Consider the following 13351-nt stretch of genomic DNA (forward strand, 5'->3'; position numbering starts at 1 on the left):
TTGCTAGATTGTCTCTTATTGGGGATGGTCATAGCCTAGCATTTGCGTGGTGTGAATGAGCACTTGAAATGCCAAGTGCTATGGGACAAGTTGTAGAAAGTGGGATTCGTGTAGACATGTCAGCACAGACTTGATTGGTCAAAGGGCCTCTTCTGTGCTGTGTGACTCCATGACTGGGTGTGCAATGGTTCCCAAACACAGACGTGCAAGTGTTGATTGTGTCAGCCGCGCTCACTGTGGAGGATGTGCACTAAGCAATGGTGACCGAGGTGATTGTGAGCCCGAGAGTGAGCTGCTGCCACCATTCCTGTTTGCAGGTCGAAGATGAGACCGAGAAGCCAAACATGGAAGAGGAAGAGGAGGAGGAGGAGGAGCTGGATAAGTTGCTGGGCATTGAACGTTTAAGTGACCTGATCAGTGAACGCCCTGCACGGGAACCTGAGCGAACTTATAACGAGAAGGATTTTGAATGTAAGTGCAAGTGTGTTTCCCCAGAGCGTGTGCCTGTCGGTGTGGGCCTATTTGCAAAGTATTTTATGACCATTCTGTTAGACTAAACCATCTTTACTCGGCCTCGCTTTTATTTTCTTCCACGACATGTGCGCATCCTTAATTGTCCTTGGACTGAGTGTCTTGCTCCTGCAAACGGCAATTTTTTTCATTCATTCATTGGATGTGGGTGCCGCTGGCTAGGGTCAGTCTTCATTGCCCGCCCCTAATTGCCCAGAGGGCAGTTAAGAGTCACCCACATTGCTGTGGGTCTGGAGTCACATGTCAGTCTGACCAGCAGATTTCCATCCCTGAAGGGCATTAGTGGTGGCTTTTAACATAGAACATAGGAGCAGGAGGAGGCCATTCAGCCCTTTGAGCCTGCTGCTTTGCCATTGACCATGGTCATAGCTGATCACTGAGTTCAATACCTGAAACCCACCCTCTCTCATGTGCCTTGAACCCTTGAGCCACAACAGCTGTGTCTTGAAACCATAGTACTGTGGCTTCAACACTTTCTGTGGTAGAGAATTCCACAGGCTCACCACCCTCTGGTTGAAGATATTACTCCTCATCTCAGTCTGAAATGGATCACCCCTTATCCTTAAACCATGACCCCTGGTCTGGACTCCCCCACCCCCACCCCCACCATCTGGAACATCCTCCCTGCGTCTAACCTGTCTAGTCCTGTTATAATTTTATAGGTTTCTATGAGGTTCCCCCTCATTCTTCTTAACTCCAGTGAATATAAACCCAACTGATTCAGTCTCTCCTATAACAGTCCTGCCATCTCAGGAACCAGCCTGGTAAACCTTCACTGCACTCCCTCTGTTGCAATAGCATCCTTCCTCAGGTAAGGAGACCAAAACTGCACACAGTATTCCAGATATGGCCTTACCAATGCCCTGTAGAATTGCAGCTAGCCATTCTTGTTCCTGTACTCAAATCTTCTCACTGTGAAGGCCAACATACAATTTCCCTTCTTTACTGCCTGCTGCACCTACACGCTTACTTTCAGCAACAGATACTGAGGCCTCATTGAACATTCCTCTCTCTCAATTCACAATCATTCAAATAATAAACTGCTTCCTATTTTTGCTGCCAAAGTGGATAACCTCACATTTATCCACATTATACTTCATCTGCTATCGATTGCCCACTCAGTCAGCCTGTCCAAATCACAGTGCAACATCTCTGCATCCTCGTCACAGCTCACCTTTCTGCTCAGCCTTGCGCCATCTGCAAATTTTGAGATATCACCCTTATCTAAGTTATTAATATACATTGTGAATAGCTGGGGTCCCAGTATCTTCCCCACTAGTCACTACCTGGTATTCAGAAAAAGACCCATTATTCCTACTCTTTGTTTCTGTCTGGTAACCAATCTTCTATCTATCTCGATTTACCACCCCAATCCCATGTGCTTTAATTTTACAATTTTATCTCTAAGTGGAGCTTTGTCTTCTAAAAGGCCAAATAAATCATATCCACTGGCTCCCCCTGATTCACTTCACTTGTTACACCTTTAAGAATTCCAGTAGATTTGTCAAGCATAATTTTCCTTTTCTACCACTATTTTCTTCGGGCTGTGCTCCACAATCGTAGATGGTGGACTCTGACATCTTCCCACATCTGCCGTTAGGCTCACTGCTCCATCATTCCCTGTTTTGTCTCCACCTCCGTTTTTAAATAATAGGGTTACATTAGTTACCCTCTAGTCTGTAGGATCTGTTCCAGATTCCAAAGAATCTTGGAAGATGACCAGCAGTACATCTACGATTTCTGGGGCCACTGCCTTCAGTAGACTGGGATGTCATGATGGAACGGTGGAGAGATTGATGGTTGCCCCCGATCTCAAGTCTAGACAATTCAATCCTGAAGTGTCTGGTCTTTGAGAAATCCATATTGAATGTCCCTAATCAGAGAATCATGAGCTGATACAACACAGGCCTGCTGTTACATCTGACCGGGTTTTGAGAAGAGTTATAGCTCAGGTTGAGGTTCTGGATGTAGTATTGCTCGCTGAGCTGGGAGGTTCATTTCCAGACATTTTGTCACCGTATGAGGTAACATCTTCGGTGGGCCTCAGGTGAAGCAGTGTACATGATTCCCACTTTCTATTTGTATGTTTGGGCTTCTTTCGTTTGGTGATGTTATTTCCTGTGATGATGTCATTTCCTGTTCTTTTTCTCAGGGGGTGGTAGATGGGGTCTAACTCGATGTGTTTATTGATAGAGTTCCGGTTGGAATGCTACTCTGTTTGGCTTGTCCTAGGATGGATGTGTTGTCCCGGTTAAAGTGGTGTCCTTACTTATCTGTATGTAAGGATACTAGTGAGAGAGGGTTATAGAGTCATAGAGTCATAGAGATGTACAGCATGGAAACAGACCCTTCCATCCAACCCGTCCATGCCGACCAGATATCCCAACCCAATCTAGTCCCACCTGCTAGCACCCTGACCATATCCCTCCAAACCCTTCCTATTCATATACCCATCCAAATGCCTCTTAAATGTTGCTATTGTACCAGCCTCCACCACTTCCTCTGGCAGCTCATTCCATACATGTACCACCCTCTGTGTGAGAAAGTTGTCCCTTAGATCTCTTTTATATTTTTCCCCTCTCAACCTAAACCTATGCCCTCTAGTTCTGGACTCCCCGACCCCAGGGAAAAGACTTTGTCTATTTACCCTATCCATGCCCCTCATAATTTTGTAAACCTCTATAAGGTCACCCCTCAGCCTCTGACGCTCCAGGGAAAACAGCCCCAGCCTGTTCAGCCTCTCCCTATAGCTCAAATCCTCCAACCCTGGCAACATCCTTGTAAATCTTTTCTGAACTCTTTCAAGTTTCACAACATCTTTCCGATAGGAGGGAAACCAGAATTGCACGCAATATTCCAACAGTAGCCTAACCAATGTCCTGTACAGCCGCAACATGACCTCCCAACTCCTGTACTCAATACTCTGACCAATAAAGGAAAGCATACCAAATGCCTTCTTCACTATCCTATCTACCTGTGACTCCACTTTCAAGGAGCTATGAACCTGCACTCCAAGGTCTCTTTGTTCAGCAACACTCCCTAGGACCATACCATTATGTGTATAAGTCCTGCTAAGATTTGCTTTCCCAAAATGCAGCACCTCGCATTTATCTGAATTAAACCCCATCTGCCAGTTCTCAGCCCATTGGCTCATCTGGTCAAGATCCTGTTGTAATCTGAGGTAACCCTCTTTGCTGTCCACTACACCTCCAATTTTGGTGTCATCTGCAAACTTACTAACTGTACCTTTTACAAATCAATTATGTAAATGACAAAAAGTAGTGGACCCAGCACCGATCCTTGTGGCACTCCACTGGTCACAGGCCTCCAGTCTGAAAAACAACCCACCACCACCACCCTCTGTCTTCTACCTTTGAGCCAGTTCTGTATCCAAACCTTTAGTTCACCCTGTATTCCATGACATCTAACCTTGCTAATCAGTCTCCCATGGGGAACCTTGTCGAACGCCTTACTGAAGTCCATATCGATCACATCTACCACTCTGCCCTCATCAATCCTCTTTGTTACTTCTTCAAAAAACTCAATCAAGTTTATGAGACATGATTTCCCACTCACAAAGCCATGTTGACTATCCCTAATCAGTGCTGCAAATGTGTTGCTGGTCAAAGCACAGCAGGTTAGGCAGCATCTCAGGAATAGAGAATTCGACGTTTCGAGCATAAGCCCTTCATCAGGAATAGGAGAGAGAGAGCCAAGCAGGCTAAGATAAAAGGTAGGGAGGAGGGACTAGGGGGAGGGGCGATGGAGGTGGGATAGGTGGAAGGAGGTCAAGGTGAGGGTGATAGGCCGGAGTGGGGTGGGTCGGAGAGGTCAGGAAGAGGATTGCAGGTTAGGAGGGCGGTGCTGAGTTGAGGGAACCGACTGAGACAAGGTGGGGGGAGGGGAAATGAGGAAACTGGAGAAATCTGAATTCATACCTTGTGGTTGGAGGGTTCCCAGGCGGAAGATGAGGCGCTCCTCCTCCAGCCGTCGTGTAGTTGTGTTCTGCCGGTGGAGGAGTCCAAGGACCTGCATGTCCTCGGTGGAGTGGGAGGGGGAGTTAAAGTGTTGAGCCACGGGGTGATTGGGTTGGTTGGTTTGGGCGGCCTGGAGGTGTTCTCTGAAGCGTTCCGCAAGTAAGCGGCCTGTCTCCCCAATATAGAGGAGGCCACATCGGGTGCAGCGGATGCAATAGATGATGTGTGTGGAGGTACAGGTGAACTTGTGGCGGATATGGAAGGATCCCTTGGGTCCTTGGAGGGAAGTGAGTGTGGAGGTGTGGGCGCAAGTTTTACATTTCCTGCGGTTGCAGGGGAAGGTGCCGGTGGTGGAGGTTGGGTTGGTGGGGGGTGTGGATCTGACGAGGGAGTCACGAAGGGAGTGGTCCTTGTGGAACGCTGATAGGGGAGGGGAGGGAAATATATCCTTGGTGGTGGGGTCCGTTTGGAGGTGGCGGAAATGGCGGCGGATGATACGTTGTATGCGGAGGTTGGTGGGGTGGTAGGTGAGAACCAGTGGGGTTCTGTCTTGGTGGCGGTTGGAGGAGCGGGGCTCAAGGGCGGAGGAGCGGGAAGTGGAGGAGATGCGGTGGAGGGCATCGTCGATCACGTCTGGGGGGAATCTGCGGTCCTTGAAGAAGGAGGCCATCTGGGCTGTGCGGTGTTGGAATTGGTCCTCCTGGGAGCAGATGCGGCGTAGACGAAGGAATTGGGAATATGGGATGGCGTTTTTACAGGGGGCAGGGTGGGAGGAGGTGTAGTCCAGGTAGCTGTGGGAGTCAGTCGGTTTATAATAGATGTCTGTGTTGAGTCGGTTGCCCGAGATAGAAATGGAAAGGTCTAGGAAGGGGAGGGAGGAGTCTGAGACAGTCCAGGTGAATTTGAGGTCGGGATGGAAGGTGTTAGTAAAGTTGATGAACTGTTCAGCCTCCTCGTGGGAGCACGAGGCAGCGCCGATACAGTCATCGATGTAGCGGAGGAAAAGGTGGGGGGTGGTGCCAGTGTAGTTGCGGAAGATGGACTGTTCCACATATCCTACGAAGAGGCAGGCATAGCTGGGGCCCATGCGGGTGCCCATGGCAACTCCTTTAGTTCCTTCTTCAAGGACTGCAGATTCCCCCCAGACGTGATCGACGATGCCCTCCACCGCATCTCCTCCACTTCCCGCTCCTCCGCCCTTGAGCCCCGCTCCTCCAACCGCCACCAAGACAGAACCCCACTGGTTCTCACCTACCACCCCACCAACCTCCGCATACAACGTATCATCCGCCGCCATTTCCGCCACCTCCAAACGGACCCCACCACCAAGGATATATTTCCCTCCCCTCCCCTAGCAGCGTTCCGCAAGGACCACTCCCTTCGTGACTCCCTCGTCAGATCCACACCCCCCACCAACCCAACCTCCACCACCGGCACCTTCCCCTGCAACCGCAGGAAATGTAAAACTTGCGCCCACACCTCCACACTCACTTCCCTCCAAGGACCCAAGGGATCCTTCCATATCCGCCACAAGTTCACCTGTACCTCCACACACATCATCTATTGCATCCGCTGCACCCAATGTGGCCTCCTCTATATTGGGGAGACAGGCCGCTTACTTGCGGAACGCTTCAGAGAACACCTCCGGGCCGCCCGAACCAACCAACCCAATCACCCCGTGGCTCAACACTTTAACTCCCCCTCCCACTCCACCGAGGACATGCAGGTCCTTGGACTCCTCCACCGGCAGAACACAACTACACGACGGCTGGAGGAGGAGCGCCTCATCTTCCGCCTGGGAACCCTCCAACCACAAGGTATGAATTCAGATTTCTCCAGTTTCCTCATTTCCCCTCCCCCCACCTTGTCTCAGTCGGTTCCCTCAACTCAGCACCGCCCTCCTAACCTGCAATCCTCTTCCTGACCTCTCCGCCCCCACCCCACTCCGGCCTATCACCCTCACCTTGACCTCCTTCCACCTATCCCACCTCCATCGCCCCTCCCCCTAGTCCCTCCTCCCTACCTTTTATCTCAGCCTGCTTGGCTCTCTCTCTCCTATTCCTGATGAAGGGCTTATGCTCGAAACGTCGAATTCTCTATTCCTGAGATGCTGCCTAACCTGCTGTGCTTTGACCAGCAACACATTTGCAGCTGTGATCTCCAGCATCTGCAGACCTCATTTTTTATTATCCCAAATCAGTTCTTGTTTTTCCAAATACATGTACATCCTGTCCCTCAGGATTATCTCCAACATCTCGCCTACCACTGAGGTCAGGCTCACCAGTCTATAGTTCCCTGGCGTCATGTCTTTTTAGTGGCTAGTTGGTCATCTTAGAAATGACTGTCAGACTACTCAGACTCGTTGGCATCATGGTAGCCCACAAACCCACCAACACACTAAAACAGCAGCTAATGACCTTGAAAGACCCTGTACAGATAACAATCAAAACTAATGTCATTTACAAAATACCGTGCAAGGACTGTAACAAACACTACATTGGACAAACAGGCAGAAAATTAGCCACCAGGATACCTGAATACCAACTAGCCACAAAAAGACATGACCATCTCTCACTAGTATCTTGCATACAGATAAGGAAGGACACCACTTTGACCGGGGCAACACATCCATCCTTGGACAAGCCAAACAGAGACACGCACGAGAATTCCTGGAAGCATGGCATACCAACTGAACTCTATTAACAAACACATCAAGTTAGACCCCATCTATCACCCCCTGAGAAAAAGAACAGGAAATGACATCATCACAGGAAATAACATCACCAACCCAAAGAAACCCAAACATACAAATAGAAAGCAGGAATCATGTATGCTGCTTCGCCTGAGGCCCACTGAAGATGTTACCTAGTAGGGTGATGAAGCGTCTGGAAATGAACCTTCCAGCTCGGGGAGCAAACCTACATCCAGCTACACCTTACAGTCTTACAGAGGGAGGCCATTCACCAATTGAGTCTGTGCCAGCTCTTTGAAGGATACATCCAATCATTTGCATACCTCTTGCTATTTATTCCATAACCTTGGAGGTTTGTCACTTATACATATTTCTCCAACTCCCCCTTTGGAAAGTTCCTGTTCAATTGGTTTCCATCGCTCATTCAGCAAGTGCCCCCCAGGCTACAAGAACTCGCTATGAGAAAAGATTAACCCCTTAACTTTTTGCCAATGGTTTTAATTTCATTGAACTTCTGGTTACATACAATCCCATTTCTGAAAACAGTTTTCCCTCAATTACTCCAACACAATCCTTACAAGTATGAAAGGATTGGACAGTCTGATTCCTGGGATGGCAGGTCTAATGTATAAACAGGGATGGGATTGGTGAGGGTGGAACTATATTCAGGAGAATTGAGGTTTTGGGAATACCTGATGAAGGGCTTATGCCCAAAACCTCAATTATCCTGCTCCTCAGATGCTGCCTGACCTGCTGTGCTTTTCCAGCACCACACTCTCCACTCTAATCTCCAGCATCCCTCGTCTTCACTTTCTCCTGGAACTATACTCACTGGAGTTTTGAAGAATGAGGGGGAATGTCATGTATACCCATAAAATTCTAATGTGACTAGACAGGCCAAACACAGGAAGATGGGCCCAGTGACTAAGGAGTCCAGAACCAGGGGTCACAGTTCAAGAATACGTTTTAGACTAAGATGAGGAGAAATGTCTTCACCCAGAGAGTGGGGAGCCTGTGGAGATTCTCTGTCACAGAAAGCGCTCGAGACCAAAATATTAATTTTTTCCAAGAAGGTGTTCTTAGGGCAAAAGGGAGCAAAGGATATGGGGGAGAAAGCAGGAACAGGGGAACGAGTTGGATGATCAGACAGTCATATTGAATGGGGGAGCAGGCTCAATGGCCTTTTTAATGTTACTATACAGTTGTGGGTGGAGTGAGATGTGTTAGATTGGGGGTTGGCCTGTGTGAGCAGAAAGGCATACAGGCTCCAGTTTGGCGGCAATTCTCCATCCTGTCACACTCAGTGTCGCTGTGTGTAATCCCTAGATCATCGACACACGTCACATCACATTCACCACCCGCTCTCGACTCGCCTGCCACACCACACACGCCACAGGAGGAAGCTCCCTCGCCCAGAACGCACGAAGAAGAAGAGGAGGAAAAAGAAAAAGACTTCGGTTCCTCCATCAGAGGGCACGCCCACCATCCAGGAAGTGGATGAGGAGGAGGAAGAGCCTTCGGAGGTGGAAACACAGGACAGGGATCTATCAGGAAATGAGGATATGCACGATCCACCAAAAGCTGATACATCGAGTAACAGATCCCCTGGAGTGAGTTACAGATTTGGAATCTACTCGAGGGGTTTGGATGGTTTATATACACAATAACAGATATCCGGGAGGGAGTTACAGACTGGAATCTACTCAAGGGGTTTGGGTGGTTTATATACACAATAACAGATCCCTGGGAGTCAGTTACAGATTGGAATCTGGTCATGGGGTTTGGGTGGTTTATTTACAGAATAACAGATATCCGGGAGGGAGTTACAGACTGGAACCTAATCGAGGGGTTTGGGGTGGTTTATATACAGAATAACACATATCCGGATGTGAGTCACAGACTGGAACCTAATCGAGGGGTCCAGGGTGGTTTATATATAGAATAACAGATCCCTGGGAGTGAGTCACAGACTGGAACCTAATCGAGGGGTCCAGGGTGGTTTATATATAGAATAACAGATATCCAGGAGGGAGTTACAGACTGGAATCTAATCGAGGGGTTTGGGTGGTTTATATATAGAATAACAGATATCCAGGAGGGAGTTACAGACTGGAACCTAATCGAGGGGTTCGGGGTGGTTTATGTACAGAATAACAGATCCCTGGGAGGGAGTTACAGACTGGAATCTAGTCAAGGGATTTGGGTGGTTTATATACAGAATAACAGATATCCGGGATTGAGTCACAGACTGGAACCTAATCGAGGGGTTCAGGGTGGTTCTATATAGAATGACAGATACCCAGGAGTGACTTACAGACTGAGTTCCAATTTAGTCAAGGATATTTATTTAGCTAAATCTTGGGAAAGAGCTTCCTATACCTCCCCATCTTTACTAATGGCTTTCACTCTGCCCCCTGCCAGTGAAAGCAGTTTCTCTATTCATTTTCGGGAAGTTAAAAGTTAGTTGTGGGATTGCACTTTCACTTTCTTTGATCTGTGGAAACTAACAGCAGTTTCTGTCAGTCTCTCAACCCTCTGGAGAAGGGGCTGTGATGGGGAGGTGCTGATTTGACTGGGGCTGGTGTGTGAGGGTGGGGCAGCAGGGGAGCCCTGAGGAGAACTGGGACACCAGCAGCTACACGACATGTTTTCTGCAATGTTCTTTTCATGTTTTCACAGTCCCATCTCATGTCAACAGAATCGACCGAGTCTCTAATGATGCCGCAGCAGATTCAAGACTGTGAGCAGCAGCAGCCATGGCAACCCCATACAGGACTGACAGGGAGGTAAGATACACTCCCAGAGTCAGCGCAATCTTTAGACAGTATGTAGAGTCAAAGAGTGAGAGAGAGATCTAACACACTGGAAAAAGGCCCTTCAGCCCATCATGCTGGAGTCGTGGAGTCATAGAGATGTACAGCATGGAACTTGTCCATGCTGACCAAATATCCTAAGTTGATCTAATTCCATTTGCCAGCACTTGGCGCATATCCCTCCAAAACCTTCCTATTTATATACCCATCCAGGTGCCTATAAAATGCTGTAATTGTACCAGCCTCCACCACTTTCTCTGGCAGCTCATTTCACACACGTATCACCCTCTGTGAGAAAAGTTTGCCCCTTAGGTCCCTTTTAAATTTTCCCCCTCTCACCCTAAACCAATGCCCTCTAGTTTTGGCCTCTTCCACCCCGGGGAAAAGACCTATTCATGCCCCTCATGAGTTTATAAACCTCTATAAGGTCTCCCCTCATCCTCTGATGCTCCAGGGAAAATAGCCCCAACCTGTTCAGCCTTACCCTCTCACTCAACACCGCCAACCTTGGCAAAGGTAGTGGGACAAACGAGAGAATGCTTGGAGAAACTCAAGATTTGGAGAAGCCGGTGTGGGACTGGGGTGGACAAAGTTATAAATCACACAATACCAGGTTATAGTCCAACAGGTTTAATTGGAAGCACACTAGATTTTGGAGCGGACAACCACCTGATGAAGGAGCAGCGCTCCGAAAGCTAGTGCTTCCAACTAAACCTGTTGGACTATAACCAACAGGTGTTGTGTGATTTTCAGCTTTGGAGAAACTCAGCAGGTCTGGCAGCAACAGTAGAGAGAGAAACAAAGTTAATGTTTCGAGTCCAGTACAACTGTTCTTCAGGAATTCTGAGAATTCAGGGGACCTGAGACACTCATTGCATAGAAAACTTTCCCTTTGTTTTATTCACGTGTTGGATGTGATTGTCAGCAGCTGGGCCAGCATTTCGTTGCCTGTCCCGAGTTGCCCTCGAGAAGGTGAGCTGCTTTCTTAAACTGCTGCTGTCCATTTGGTGTAAGCATACCCACAATGCCCTTAGGGAGGGAACTCCAGGATTCTGACCCAGCAACACTGAAGGAACGGCGATATATTTCCAAGTCAGGATGGTGAGTGGCTTGGAGGGGAACTTGCAGGGGGTGGTGTACCCATGTATCTGCTGTCATTGTCCTTCTAGATGGAAGTGGTCGTGGGTTGGAAGGTACTATCTTGGTGAGTTTCTGCAGTGCATCTTGTAGATGGTACACACTACTGCTACTGAGGGTGGTGGAGGGAGTGGATATTTGTGGATGTGGTGCCAATCAAGTGGCTGCTTTGTCCTGGATAGTGTTGAGCTTCTTGAGTGTTGTTGGGGCTGCCCCCATCCAGGTAAGTGGGCCTAAGTGCTGCAATCGATTCTTTTGCTAATGCCCATAAATCGACGCATCCCAAAAGCTCAACCCTTCCGTCAATATCTTTAGCTCAAAGCCAAAGCTGCCTCTGGAAGCTGCCATTCCTCACCACTCAGATCCCTGGACAGTTGCAGTGATTTTACTCCATCAAAGTGAGTCCTGAAATCCAGCTGAGCTTTTGACTATTTGTTTTTTGACACCCTCCCCTCCCCCCACCCCTGGCAGTTTTCTGAAGCCTCTGCAGGATTGCCTTGAGTCCTCCCCGAGGAGTCTTGACAGACAGAAGGCCTCCCCCCGGATTACAGGTGGACAGCGAGCACGTTATGATCTGCGAGAACGGATTTGCATTGGGAGTATGACTGCACTTGGAGTGACGGCGTACCAGAAAGTGCCGACGGATGATGCTGAAGCACAGATGCTTGCCAGTGCTGACCTGGACTACATGAAAAGTAAGGAACAGCTGGGACTGGGAAATAAAGAGGCTAACGTAGAGAAATAAGGCACTGAGTATTATTGAGTAGTAGAAAGTGAGGACTGCAGATGCTGGCGATCAGGGCTGAAAATGTGTTGCTGGAAAAGTGCAGCAGGTCAGACAGCATCCAAGGAGCAGGAGAGTCGACGTTTTGGGCATGAGCCCATGCCCTTAACGTCGACTCTCCTACTCCTTGGATGCTGCCTGACCTGCTGCGCTTTTCCAGCAACACATTTTCAGCTCTGAGTATTATTGACCAGACCAAAACCCCTCAAAATACATCAAGGATTTAGCCTGGATGCTAACGTTTATCTTAATTAATGGCAAGTGGAAGGCACTGTGTTCCAGATGTGATTCGATTGGTCAAACTAATATGTTTTTAGCAAAATACACTTTTTTCTTATAAATTACAAATAAGAAAAAGAATTGGCATCACTCTATCAGACTACTTAACAAAATAATATGTGTTACATAACGCTTATCAACTGTTCCAATGTAGCAGTTCCAATATATATTCCAGAAACGCACCTTTGGCAAAGGCAAATTCAGCAAATCAGATTTCCCTCACTTGCTATCTCCTCCAGGCCAGGAAAGGGAACACCGGCAGAATGAATCTAGCTGCAGAAAGCGAGCTGTAAGTAGCAGCTTCAACTCCAAGAACCCCAATTTCAACAACTGTAAACAAAACCTAAAATCCTGGGTCTGTGTAAGCCTGACTCCACCTGGTTCTTTTGTCTACCTCAAAAAAAAACCCCAAAGTTCTTTATTTACTCTGCTCTCCATGGAGCAGACACCTTGGCACCGGGTTTACAACACCTCTCTTCAAGAGAAACTGGACAGGCCAAATCCCTCTTCAAGGCACATGTCATTACACATGATCATATACAGGGGAAGGTTCAGTGAAAACACAGTGATAACAAACAGCAATAATTCACAGAAATCTCACATAAGGACAGCATTCAGTGATAATGCATCGCACTCGAGTCATTGAGTAATACAGCATGGAAACAGGCCCTTTGGCCCAAACTAGTCCATACTGACCATGATGCCCACTCAGCTAATTCCAATTGCCTGTAAACCCTTCCCATCGATGTACCCATCCAAATGTTTCTTTTAAAATGTTGCTATTGTACCTGCCTCAATCACTTCCTCTGGCAGCCCATTCCATACATTAACCACTCTCTGCGTGAAGATGTGCCCCTCAGGTCCTTCTTAAATCTTTTCCCCTCTCACCTTAAACCTATGCCCTCTAGTTTTCAATTCTCCATCCCTGGGAAAAAGGTGATATTCATTCATCCTATCAATGTCCCTCATGCTTTTACACACCTCAATAAGGTCCTCCCTCATTCTCCTACGTTCCAAGGAGTAAAGTCCTATCCTGGCCAACCTCTCCCTATGACTCAGGCCTACTAGTCCTGGCAACATCCTCGTAAAGTTTCTTTCTACACTTTCCAGTTTAACTAGGCCTCTTCTATAACAGGGT

At 48.0% G+C, this 13351-nt stretch overlaps 1 protein-coding gene across 1 annotated transcript in view; it reads left to right on the forward strand.

Moving 5' to 3' along the window:
• Positions 1-257: 257 nt before the first annotated feature.
• The window catches only part of LOC132817312 (anion exchange protein 3-like), a 136994-nt gene continuing 123900 nt past the window's right edge, over positions 258-13351 (forward strand). Inside the window, exons 1-4 of the mRNA XM_060827723.1 lie at positions 258-471; positions 8527-8780; positions 9880-9986; positions 11622-11845. Coding sequence (XP_060683706.1) covers positions 258-471; positions 8527-8780; positions 9880-9986; positions 11622-11845 — 799 coding nt within the window. The remainder of the gene's footprint in view (positions 472-8526; positions 8781-9879; positions 9987-11621; positions 11846-13351) is intronic.

This window comes from Hemiscyllium ocellatum, chromosome 7 (assembly GCF_020745735.1).
Source record: "Hemiscyllium ocellatum isolate sHemOce1 chromosome 7, sHemOce1.pat.X.cur, whole genome shotgun sequence".
Lineage (NCBI taxonomy): Eukaryota > Metazoa > Chordata > Chondrichthyes > Orectolobiformes > Hemiscylliidae > Hemiscyllium > Hemiscyllium ocellatum.